This window comes from Amyelois transitella, chromosome 9 (assembly GCF_032362555.1).
Source record: "Amyelois transitella isolate CPQ chromosome 9, ilAmyTran1.1, whole genome shotgun sequence".
NCBI classification, from domain to species: Eukaryota; Metazoa; Arthropoda; class Insecta; order Lepidoptera; family Pyralidae; genus Amyelois; species Amyelois transitella.
Window position 1 is genome coordinate 3982637 of NC_083512.1, and position 13012 is coordinate 3995648.

At 34.5% G+C, this 13012-nt stretch overlaps 1 protein-coding gene across 2 annotated transcripts in view; it reads left to right on the forward strand.

Annotated features, from left to right (window-relative positions):
- The window catches only part of LOC106134708 (uncharacterized), a 72445-nt gene that overhangs the window by 23687 nt on the left and 35746 nt on the right, over positions 1–13012 (forward strand). Inside the window, exons 1-2 of one of the 2 annotated variants that reach the window (XM_060945961.1) lie at positions 763–1019; positions 2717–3184. In XM_060945961.1, the coding sequence (XP_060801944.1) occupies positions 2734–3184 (451 nt within the window). In that variant the 5' untranslated portion in view covers positions 763–1019; positions 2717–2733. Of the gene's footprint in view, positions 1–762; positions 1020–2716; positions 3185–13012 lie in introns of those variants that run through there. The other variant, XM_060945960.1, reaches the window with a different exon arrangement.

A 13012-nucleotide genomic window follows, 5' to 3' on the forward strand; every position in this document is an offset into this window, starting at 1 on the left:
CAAACAACAGACAATACATTTAGAATAGGTACTCTATGTAAAGTGTGTACAAGTGGTCATACGTAATATGTACTTAAAATTCTTAATATAATTCTCTCCACTCACTCGTTTTATTTATTTAAATCAGATCAAAATAAATAAAACAAAACTTGTAATTACGAGTACTTAGGCGTGCCTTTTGACTCTAGTCGTGATTCAAAATCATGACCCATTCAACCTAGTTCTAATTTATTTAATTGTATCACAAAAAGTTTTACTTTCACGCTTTTTACGATTACATACGGTTTATATAAATTGATCCTTTTGCAATAAGATTTATTATTGAAAAAAATATTCTTCCTTCTTCTTTTGTTTTATTTTAAAATTAGCAAGAAATTAATCATACTGCAACAAAATTGGTTAAGTGATTGATACGTGGAAATTCACATCTCCAGATAATTCTTCCACTTTCTTTATTTTCTGGTCATGAAATACAGATGATACTGAATTTTGTTTTATGCAAAAGTTTATATTTATTAAAAAAATATACTCTGTCGGAAGTACATACATAAAATTTGATCATCATGCGATATCAAATATTAACACGGGTATTTTTGTTTAATTTACTTACCATAATGTTAGAATGTAATTGCCATACAAGAATGCATGACTTAACAGTTACGTTATCAAGGTAAACGAATATCTTTATGCAAACTTTTATCAACCTTTCTTTGTGTATTATTCATGTAGTGCGGATCATAAAGGCAGTTCAGTTAACAAGTCTGTCGACTGCAGACGTCTCCGTCGCTTTCAACCGTGGAGACCGACCTTTACTTTTTTTTTTACTAAACTGCATTCGTGCACCGCGGTATTTGCCGTCGTATTAAATTCTATAGGGCCAGTATTTTAATCTTAAAAAATAGTTTCTTATCAGTGTGTCGTGATTTTTAGATAATGTGTGTTTATTTTATGGATTAGTTACCATCATGACGTGATGCTGTGTTGATAGCATTTCCTCGGTTTGCGGTTTCATGGCAAAGGTATATTTTATAGTAATAAAAATTAAAAAAGAATAGTTTGTATACTTTTATATATTTGCAGCTGTATAACAAAGTCTTAATTTGTAGAAAACCCGTTAGTTTATAACTTCAGTTTAATGAGTAGATACTTATTTTTTCAGCATAATTTTGTAAATATTATGCTCTATTTTTTTAAATTGGTTAATATGACTAATTATCTACTATATTTTTTTTTGTTACCAATAAAATTTATTACAGAAATGACACATGTATCACTATTATAATAAAGTTATAATAATAAACTTTATTTCTGTACTATTAAGTTTAAATCATATTTGTGACCGGGATCTCCTTTTAAGTAAATAATTACCTGTGGTTAATATATACCTATTATATATAAATTAATTCTTTATTTTTATTCAGTAGCAGATTAAATTTATAATAAATTTGGTATTATTTAGGCTCCACTTAGTAAAATTTTGTTTTTTATCCTAATTAATTTATAAAATCTTTCTCACGACATGTAAGCACACTAGTAGAACTAAGTAATTTGACCTAAGTTGTAGCTTGAAATCGCATACTTCCGTTGTGACTGGTTTAAGTATTTGATATGAGTACTAAGTTATCTTAACTTAAAGGTGCACTGGGTCCGTTGGATAAGAACGTAGGTGCCAGAATAAATATGCGCATAGTGAGGTAAAGGTTCAAATCCTATCACGACTATATACGGTCAACAGCAAATTAACCAAAATTCACTGAAAATTTGTTTCTATTGCCACGTCATAGAGTTTAATGGAAGGTACCCAAGATGATATGCGGTTGACTGTACCAATTAATCTTTTCTGATTTACGCACTCACTATTCACACTGCATGTGATGATGGTGATGATCATGATCAAATGTAGGTTTGGTTCTCTGCAAAAATAAACGCAAGTCAGGCGGGAGACGTTTCGTGTAAAAAATGTAGTATATTTACCTATACAGAATCATGGTCATTCATTTGTTCGTTAAGAATAAATTTCAAAGTATTTAACTTGTTCCGATAACATTTTGTATAGATCTAATTAGACTTTCAAGAGTACCATTGGCTACTTTTATTTCTGGGAATTTCCCCGATAGCGAAGTACCATACCAGAGAGAAGTTAATAATAAGTATGTATATAAAATCACACTACATCACTCACTCGTCACGATCTCTGCATACTTCTTTCGCTTCATCCACATTCGTCTTCATGCAAGCTTTTTATAATAATAAACAGGAATTATGTAAGTATCACATGAAAGACATACACGTCCCATCTAATCAAATCACGTGTAAATATGCATTAGCGGCATATAAATGTAGTATCAACAACAGGTAGTGAGGTAGCAACTGCAGTGCGATGTGGAGATAACATCACAATAGGATTCAGGGTCAGCGTGCGCGCATCGCTGCGTTGTTTTTGTACTTTTGTCAGGAATTGTATTTGAACACAGTATTGTAGGTAAAAATGCATATATAACGATTCTTTATACAAAGTGTGTTAAAGTAATCGAAAATGTCGTGTCTAAAAATTCAAGAAATTAAGGAAGAGACGAAAATTTAAAAAAGCAAAGGCCAAAGTTTTTTTAACTCCTACTATGCCATTTCCCAGGGTTCCTTTTATTTTTATAGAGGGACCTAATAGATACATTTTACCGCCCCACAAGCAGTAATCATGAACTATTCCTTGTTGCAGATCCTACTAATGTTACGATGCAGGCACCGCGCGACTCGAGTCGGCAGAAGCGCTGCAACAAACGACGTAACTCCCGCAAGAAGTCCTTATCACCCTCCGATCTAAAATGCCGGGGCGAATGGAAACAGGACAGCAAAGTGGGAATCTCAGAGGGACCAAAAGTGAAACATCGCAAAAGCAACATTCGTAGAACTCTAACTCATCCCTTCACGGGATCAGATGAGATCAAAGATGTGAATGTGATCGGTGTGTTCAATCGTGAAGTGAAAGTGGACGTTCCTCCGGAAAGTGACGATTCGAACTTGCCACCGACAAGTAGTGACAGGGACACGGAGGACGACAGTCGGGTCCGGCCCCGTTTGGCCCCGCTGTGGTCCAAATGGGACTCCGGGAGCGAAATGGACTCGCTGGTGACGACTGTCGTGAGGAGAGCTTCGGCGAAACGACGCAAGACGCCGGCAAACCCAGGTAAGATATTTGTCACTAATGGCACGAAACGTTAGGTTATGAAAGTCGAAGATCCCATTTGCTATAGCAGTTGCTATAAAAGTGAGAACGGCATTCATTAGAAATAAGTAAAGAAACGCTTAGATATTTTAGATGCAAAAGAGGAATAATTTTTTTAGTGTACCTATGTTGCGACCATCTACTAAACACTTTACAGAAAATAATTTTCCTTTACCCATAAGCTAGCCACGGTTTTGAAGACTTTAAAATATGTGCAGTATTTCATTGTACCTAGAAAGCTCTGGTAAATATGAGATGAGAGTGTAAATTTTCACCAGTCTAGAAATTACCGGTTAGGGTCAACGCTCGGACTCTCGGGTACAGCCAACGAGAGATATGACCATGCAAAGTGTCTTAAAGTCCTACCATTTTCTAGTGTTCTTGGTCATTTATAAGTTATCGTTATCGTTAATTCTATCTTATCCCTCGCGAAACAAACTTGCACAAAGCGGATCACATTCTTAGTCAACACTTACAAAAGCAATCAAAAATAGGTACATCAATTAGCACAGATTTAATCTCCACTAACATTTGTTACATACATACATAAAATCACGCCTCTTTCCCGGAGGGGTAGGCAGAGACTACTTCTTTCCACCTCTTGCCACGATCTAACATTTGTTTTAACATTTAATTAGCCTCATTCTCTCCTGCTTACATCTACTTATATGGGTACTTTCAAAATTGAAATAGAAAGAATTGATTGTGTTCAGTCATTAGCAGTACCAGTGGCAGATGAGAAATATAATAATAGTCGTCAAAATCAGCAATAACTAGTCAGAAGACAACACAATAGGTAACTGCTGCATCGCATTAGAAAGTAGCAGAAGAGAGAACGTAAAAAAATGATTTATTGCTGAGCTCTTGCAGATTTGTTTGCGGAGGAATGTTGATTAAAGTCTTGGCTTGGATTAAAAAGAGTAATTTCATCTAGTGCTGTTATATATTTTGCGGTTGTATATACCTGATATCTATTAACTCCTCCTAGTTTCTCTTTGTAACTCAAAAATGCGTTCCCGATATCAAATGCGCTGATAAGAATCCTTTTTTTAACGTGTTGAAAGACCTTCGTTTACCCGGCTACGGGAAGCCGGACGGGTTGTGTTGTGTTTGTGTTTATGTGGGGCTTAAACCCACTAAAACCACACGGTGCCATCGGCTACCGGAGTTCTTTGAAAAGGCGAGTGCCCAGCCGTAGAACTCACATTGTTAAGAGTATGATGATCTACATATAATACATAATAGTGCATTAATTAAGACTATAAAAATCGACGCTAGGTGATTTTTTGTCAAGCTGACAGTCGACCACAAATCTTAACTTTATGTAAAGTTTTATATAATAATAATTTCTATGGTAGATAGAATAACAATTGCATTAGATGCATCGTATGAGTGCGATCACCCCACTTCTAAAGTAATTCATGCACCTCATACTGTTATTAAAGTCATTTTCACACCCATTACGCTCACCGTGGGATGGGTTGCGTGCGGAAAATTTTCGCAAATTTCCCACGCGAATGGTATATCAATAACACACAAAATTACTTCGTGTAAACTATACACTATTGATATGAAGTGGGGTTGCCATTACCTAAATTACACGTAGTAAATTCAAATATCATTGAGTTTTTTCCGGGACGTTTCACAAAACACTGGATTTAAAATTGGTAAACTCATTTGGAGAAATTTGCCCAAAATGTCAACAGATTGGTCAAATGATCTTTTCTAATATATTCAAAAGCTATAAACTTATTTTACAGATAAATTATATTAAACATTACCTACCGTTATCTACTATCAATAATCAACTTAGCCTCAGCATACATATGATCACATGACATGTTACGCTCGGCCTAATCCTCAGCTCAAATTGATCTGAGACTGTAATCGACTGTCATTGACACTAATACTAAATGCCAACAGGAAATTCGGCGCCGTAAAGTTAACTTAACACGTTATTAAATTGCTAGCAGTCAAAAATAAAACAAAGTAGAAGGGCTACGTGCCTTAATCAAATCGGAGACCTCAAGTGAAGAATATCCTAAACCGAAGAGATTACCTTGAAAAGTGTATGAAATCGAAATGAAAGACAGGCGAGTGAAAAGATGTAGTCGCTGCCTCTCTTCCGGAAAAATGATATGTTTATTTTGCTAGTAACTGATTTTTATAAACTTTTGAATCTAGTAATCCAAATAAAAACAAAATTTCGGATTAGTTCATAAGCAGTTAAATATTTTAACCACGAAATTAAGTCTAATTATAATAAAGACTCCATTCTTGAATGCATTGGGCTTAATTTCTTGTTAATCTTTTTTCAGATCAGTACAGTAAGAAGGAAAATTGACATATTGTGTCATAACTAGTTCTAGTCAAAGCTCCCGCCAAAGCCATTTTCAATAAAACACTTAGATGTAGCGACATCTGTGTTTACATTTATGCACTAAACACAATTTTACTCCACGCGTTGAATATGCTATGTGCTTTTTAATATAACTTCACTACACTCTTTAAATTCAAGTCTTGATTTTTAAACCGGTAAAGTTTGGTTTGATCATTCATGTTTGGTTTATTTTTCAAATATTTTATTTAATAATTCATAACTTTGACCAAAACAATATTTATGTGTCAATAAATATAAAAGGAAATTGTTTTGCTTTATAGTTCTATTTTGGTTTAATACTATGTAGATAGATGGCGCTAGGTGTTAATTATGAACGTCTCTGCATTTAATCGACTATTAAAAAGGTTATTATGAAGAGTTCTGAATATTTCTTACATCATAATAATCTTTGAGGGACGGAGCTGACAAATTTAACAAAGCAATGTTCGTGTTTCAACCATATAATAGTTTAATAAGATTCCATACTGATCCGGTAACAAAGAAAAGACCAACTGCTTCTATTCCCGCGCAGATTGCAAAGTCGATCAAAGTAAAGGCTTGAAAACTCGGGACTCTTAGGCGATGGGCTAGCAACTAGTCACTATTTGAATCTCAATTCCATCATTATGACATAACGCTGAACGTGGGCTTTCAGTCTTTTTGAAATGGTTGGCTCCGTTACCTCGTATTGGATAAAGCAACGATTAAATGTATGTATGTATCCTAAGGGATGACACTGAGGAATTTAATACAATAATAATTATTGTTTTGTACACATTTTAATAGCAATCTATGGAGCATTACTTCGGTTGATATTTAATTAGATTTTAATTGTAAGAAAGGCGTGTGTAAGGTCGGAAGTGTATGGGTGGCGTAGTAAGGTTATAAGAATGAAGCCAATGTCAAATTTAACGGAACAATTGTTATGTGGGCGCATCCGATGACTGATGGGAAGGACTATTCTAATTCACAGTATTAATAAATAGAAAACATTTGTATGTTTGTAAAGAATAAACTCAAAAACTAGTGGACTGATTTTTACGAAATTTATGGTACAAATAAAGAATTGACCTTCGGGAGTGACATAAACTTGCCTTTTTTCAGGAATTGCCCACGGGACTGAAGTCCCGGGCAACAGCTAGTAGCTATATAAAAGCACACTGATAGACTGACATATCAAAGTATAGGCCAAACCACTGGGCCTAGAGGTTTGAAGGTTGGAGAGGAGTGGTTCTATTCTAAACCACACGGCAGATAAATTTATAAGTCAATTCAAAATAAAAGATACCAAAATGGCGTTAAAATAAGTGTACCGCGTCTTCTAACAGTACTTGTCGTTTAAGTCTTTTGTACGGCTTCAGTTAGTAGGCAATTTGGGGCTCCCCACCGCGCGCCGTGACGTTGTAATGGACGATACAATGACTTTTTATAGACTTCATTTCGAAAAACATTAGGACCAATGATCATTTTCATTTGTAATTTTTAATCCCAATTACGAAGAAAAAGATTCGTTCATTCAAAATAATATGACACTATTCCGAAGACTGATTTGATACTTTGCTGGTATCTGGTATAAATATATACCTAACATTGCCTACCACGAGGTAGATGGAGATCACTTAAATTTACGAAAAAAAAAAACCTAGTTTCTTCGATTCAAGCGACGATTGGAAATGTCAATCCAGTGAGAGACTGATAAAATGAGTATTATTTAAAGAAGTGACATCTGGCAATCTGTCACTAGCTTTGAGTCACGATCATGTGACTATTGGCTCTATCTACGCCGTAAGCCATAAAGACGTGAAATGTGTCGAAGTCGATTTTACTTCCCTTTAATATTATATTATATAAAATTTCCGCAATTAATGAAATCATTGTTCTTATAATCTATAGATCCACATCCGTAACAAAAGCTCACCTCGTACAAACTTTTTGCATCAATTGTTCATAATTTCAACGACCCCGAAACCTACAAGGCTTTATCTATTTAATTTTTAATTGACAAAAACCAAATTACAGCAAAAACTCTCGGATGTAAAGTTTTTATTGATGAAATCAGTCTCGCGTCTGACTTTTTTCAATTTTTATGTATTTAAAATTAAAACCACAATATTCTTAATTTTGTAATATCACACTTGAGCGTATAATAGCGAGATTTATTTCTTTGTTACATATAGGTAGGGTAAATAACACGTTATCATTCTGTAGATTAATGTAACCACTCAATGAGCCACCTGTTCTTTTTAGATAATATTTTTAATCGAAACTGTGCTGCATCGATACAAAAGGTGTGTTATTTTCTGATCGCTCTGTAGTAGACAGATCAGAGTAACATTTCCTTTACACAATAAGTAGGAGACATCCTACAGAGTATTCATACATGAACCAACCATTCTTCTCGTTCTATATTCAAAACTTAAACAGTGTTTGGTCTACTTCGCTCCAAGTTCATTGTTCGAACACACCGAATTTTAAGTAGTCGTAAACGCCAGGCGCTTTCTGCCCATTTTTTGCCTATGCCCCTCGAACGGGCGGAGCGAGGTTTTTGTCCAATGTTACCGGTCACTTACGTCATTTTGCACTTTGCCTACGTTTTGTTGTTGGCGTTGAGACGCTGGTGAGTCACGTTGTTGGTCGATGTAAAGTCGATAGTTTTTATCGATATTCGTAGTGGTGTGATCCAGTTTTGGCAGGCTGCTGGGGAGTTTCAAACTTGCGTAACCCATGGTGGTGACCTTTTACATAGACACGTTATTCGGTTTATAGTTCGATAGTTTACTATCCCATAATAATGATATACATATTTATGACAGAAAAAATTCGAATTATGTTTCCATTTCCAATATCATAACCAACGAGTATTTCCCACAAACAATACCAATTAAACTAGCGGAGATCATTAACTAATTTGAAGTTATCTCAATCAGAGCGAATAGTGAAAATAGAACTCACTTAAAGAGAAGTAGCGACATGAATTTCACTTAACACTACGCGTGCATCTAGAGAAAACAGTGGTTACTATGGCGATATCGATACGTAAACAATCGAGTTTGGCACAACACTGTTGTGGTGGCGAGCGCAACAGTCAGCCGGCCGGCTCACGATTCCCTCCGCACATCCGCTTGCGCGTTCAATCCCGCGACCGTATCACAGCCCTAGACACGGAAAACGAAAATTCAAAAATCGAATCTTAAAGTTTTATAAACAAGCAGTTTCATAAACTAAAACAAAATTGTGACAGTTACAGTTTTAATTCAAGATAATCTTTCTGAACAGCCAGTACAGTTAAACAATAACAGTGCAGTTAGTCATTTTGGTGTTCGTGCAATAGTTCAGCAACAATTGTGTGAAACGTGAACTTTGAAAGCCTTCGATGAAGCCTTATATGGAAGCCTTTTCAATTACGTTGACTAAAATGTAAGTGCTATATCGAATATCAACCGTAATTGGATAAAGGGAATAATGTATATACCTACTTGATAATTTTGTAACGTTTTTGTGAAAACTTCTTACAGAGCAAACTATTTTTGGGATTTCCTTGTGGTTCTTAAGAATATCGTATAACTGACAGGAAAAAGATAACTTATAAATTTTGGTGTAAAAAAAATATTTCACTTAATTCACCAGGCGAAAAGCTCTTTAAGGTAGCTCTCTCTATGTAGGTTAATCTATCAGGATGATATGATACATCATTCTTTTAAATTGCACTTAAAACTTGAATGAATTATAAAGCCTGTTGTTATTTCATTATTTTCTCTATTTAAACTTAATTAATATTGTACCAAAGACACGTATTTGGTAAATAAAAAAGCAGCTCTAATTATAAAACAGGTTAACAGCATTTTCACGGCTTCACCAATTGATTTCGCACGGTTTCCGCCCGCTTCACGTAGGGTAGCTATGACCACGTCATTCTAGGGTTAACGGTCTCATTAAATGTCATTAATTGGATAGATTCATAAAACATAGTTAAAATTTGAGTCCTGTATTTCTGACATACTTTTAAGAAGCATAATCAGGGTGAATCATAATATAAAAACGATTAGTGACTATTGAAAACTCTATCTTAAAGCAGGGTTAAACGTATATTCCTCTGAATGACTAGATTAAATGATATTCCACTTATCTGAGATGTCAATGAAATGTCACAAATCAAGAAAACTTGTAATGAAATACGCGTTTAAAAAAATTCATGCATTTTCTTCAGTAGATGAGATGAAAAATGTCTAAGAGTTAGTAAGAATAGTACTTATGCCAAATCTGGTTACTGATCAATCGTAATAAAAATATATACTTAATTATAAACAAAGAGGCAGGTGTGAGTCCTAAACTGACCACTTCTTTTATTACTACTTAGAACAATGGACGAAGTACGGATCATACCTGAATACATTAAAAAGCGCGACTGTGCTTCTTCTTGGATACTTACTTCACTTACGAGTATAAAGTAACTTGAAGTATACTGGGTTATATTACCGCATGGTCTTTATTTCGCATAGATGTAATGAACAACTTTTAGTGAAATGACAACGAAAATCGTTATAGAGAATTGCGATGATGTCATAATGTAGAGTAAGTTATAATTTATCAAAACAAAGAATATTTTCCTAACTTAGAATAAATATAATTCATTACAAGTTTTAAACTTTTCTTTATTAGCTTTTTTTATCCGACCATGTTCATCGTGTTGTGCCTGAGTCCCGGTTGCATCCTCCCATTATTTCTTGGCTTCAAATCATCAAATTTCAATGATAACGACATATGGTATGATAGGTACATACATAGAATATACATTCATATAAGCACGTCTATATCCCTTGCGGTGTACACAGAGAACGTTCATTTCATAACTATAGTGTACCAAAATTTTACATTCGAGCGATTTTTGTGACCACCGAAGCGTTTGCACATAAAAGCTATAACAGGCTAGCTATGTTTTGGGTCTCAAATTAACTAGTTTATACATATATACATACATACATAAAATCACGCCTCTTTCCCGAAGGGTAACTAGTTTATAAGGCAAATATTTTATTGGCACACACAAATGCTCATGTATCATTTCTAAATCTGGTGCCCATGTATTATTTCTTAAACTGCCAGTTCCTTTTACAAGCATATATAAGAAAAAAGTCAAATGGAAAGTAGTCAACTTTTATAATTTGAAAATTTCAATTGGCATTACTCGGAATCAACTTGACATTTGCAAAGCATCGTCAATCACAAAATATTGTATTTTAGAAAATGCTGGTAACACATTAGCGCTTGATTGCATTGCATTTGATACTTCAACGTTGTTAACGCCCAAACTATCGTGTGTTACACACTAATATGGTTAATCGGTACAACTAGAAAGTAAGATTTGATAAGATCTGCTCCACATTAGTCCATGGTGTGGTTAAAAACAATAGGGCGTGTCCGATGCGGCTCTGTAGCTGCAACGAAATCTAGATTACAAAATGAGTTCTATAATACCTGATGTTGCAGTAATTAATGGTTATGTTACTTGCTCAATCTGAATCAATAGCTCTGAAGCGAAGAATCGTGAGGAAATAACCTTTAATTCGAGGTAATAGCGGTAACTGATATTGGTGTTTATATCTGTTAAGTATTAGTAGTTGTTTCTTGTAGGAAACCATCATTTTTATCCTCCCGCCGTTTTCCCACACAAATGGAATATAAGCTCATTGTCTGACTCGAATATTTTGCCATTCAAATCATATCCTGAAGAATTTATAGATGACATACGTTGTCTAGGATTATCTTCCATATTTTTTGTTTTTTCGCCAATTATTCGTTCTTTATGGCCAGTTTTATTCGAAGTCGCAACCCACAAGCAAAGCAGCCTCATTGTAATCAGATCACCATTGGATCGGACAATGAAAGTAAGAGTGTTGGCGCCGACTCAAGGCTCCATTGCCTAAGCTGTCAGACGTGGGATGCAAGGATGACGAGGTCGTATAGAGACTCCTTGCCGTATGTAACTGGCTACTAATTGGTCTGTTCCATTTTTGAATTTCGTGTTGTTTACAACCTGAAATATAACCTAAGATTATACAATATTTAATTTTAATGAAGATAAAAAAGGTAGAGCACACATAGGTTTGTGAAATAAATTATTAAATAAAAAAATTATTACTAAATTAAGTTAATGAGGCTTTTTAAAACAAAGAACGTAAAATCATTTACAAAAACAAAATCGAGGATGAAAACTTTAAAATATAAATATTTATCAAAGAGTCCTCTACATTTATCTTAATTTACCTCACGGCAAGTGGGAAGATATGGTTAACTACCTGCCTACCCCTTTGGGAAGTACGTATTGTATGAATTTTTTGTTTACAAATATACCAAGTCTTATAAAAAACCGTTATTCTCTAAGGGCAGTACTACGGCATAAAAGAAAGTACAAAAAAAAAAGGATTTGATACACGCCAATTAATCCAGGAGGGCACACAGGAAGCGGGTTTCCTGTGAAATGTGAACAACCTGCTCCCAGACAGTCGTTCCCTTTCCATGTGACAGGTGGCCGACCTGTCAATGTTGATTTGAGGCTAATTTGTCTCGCTGAAGATAAAAAGTTATTAAGAAGTTTTGAACCTGTAATTTATACATACATAATAATATATATATATCATCACGTCTTTATCCCTTGCGGGATAGACAGAAGCCAACAGTCTTGAAAAGGCTGAAAGGCCACGTTCAGCTGTTTGGCTTAATGTTAGAATTGAGATTTAAATAATGACAGGTTGGTAGCCCATCGCCTAAAAGAAGAATCCCAAGTTTATAAGCCAAGTGACGTGATTATATGTATGTACTTATGTATCTTGTAAGAATTCATGTGAGATTAAAAATCCCTTGAAAGATCTTCGGCTATTGTTCTTTTCTCAATCACAATAAAAATTTTGAAGAAGGTAATTTACAAATGTCACTCTCCAAATACATTCCCAGCAATCAAGTTACAACGAAACTGTAAATTTCGTTTCGCTTATTTTATGCAATTATTTCTTCCGTTGTTTTATTGTCATTAATGACATCTTCACTACTTAATGCCTATTGCGTATAGAAAGTTGATATTAGTAGGTATTCGAATCAATGGATCACTTTTGTTCAAAGTAGAAAAAATGTTTGAATGATAATTTTAATAAACCTTTCACCTCCAATAATGCGATTTATTTACTTTTACCAGTAACTTACTTTATGATATGACGAAGTTGATTGATGAGTAAGACATGATTTTGATCAATTTCTCGCCTTTTTTGATATTCACAGGTTGAATATGGTGAATGTACTTAGTTTAGTAGTAATTTTCTGCCCTACCGGAATCGTGCATAATCTCACTCTAAATATATTTTTTGAGTAAGGTATCCATTTAATTCTGAAAATCCTTAGGTACAAAAATCAATAAT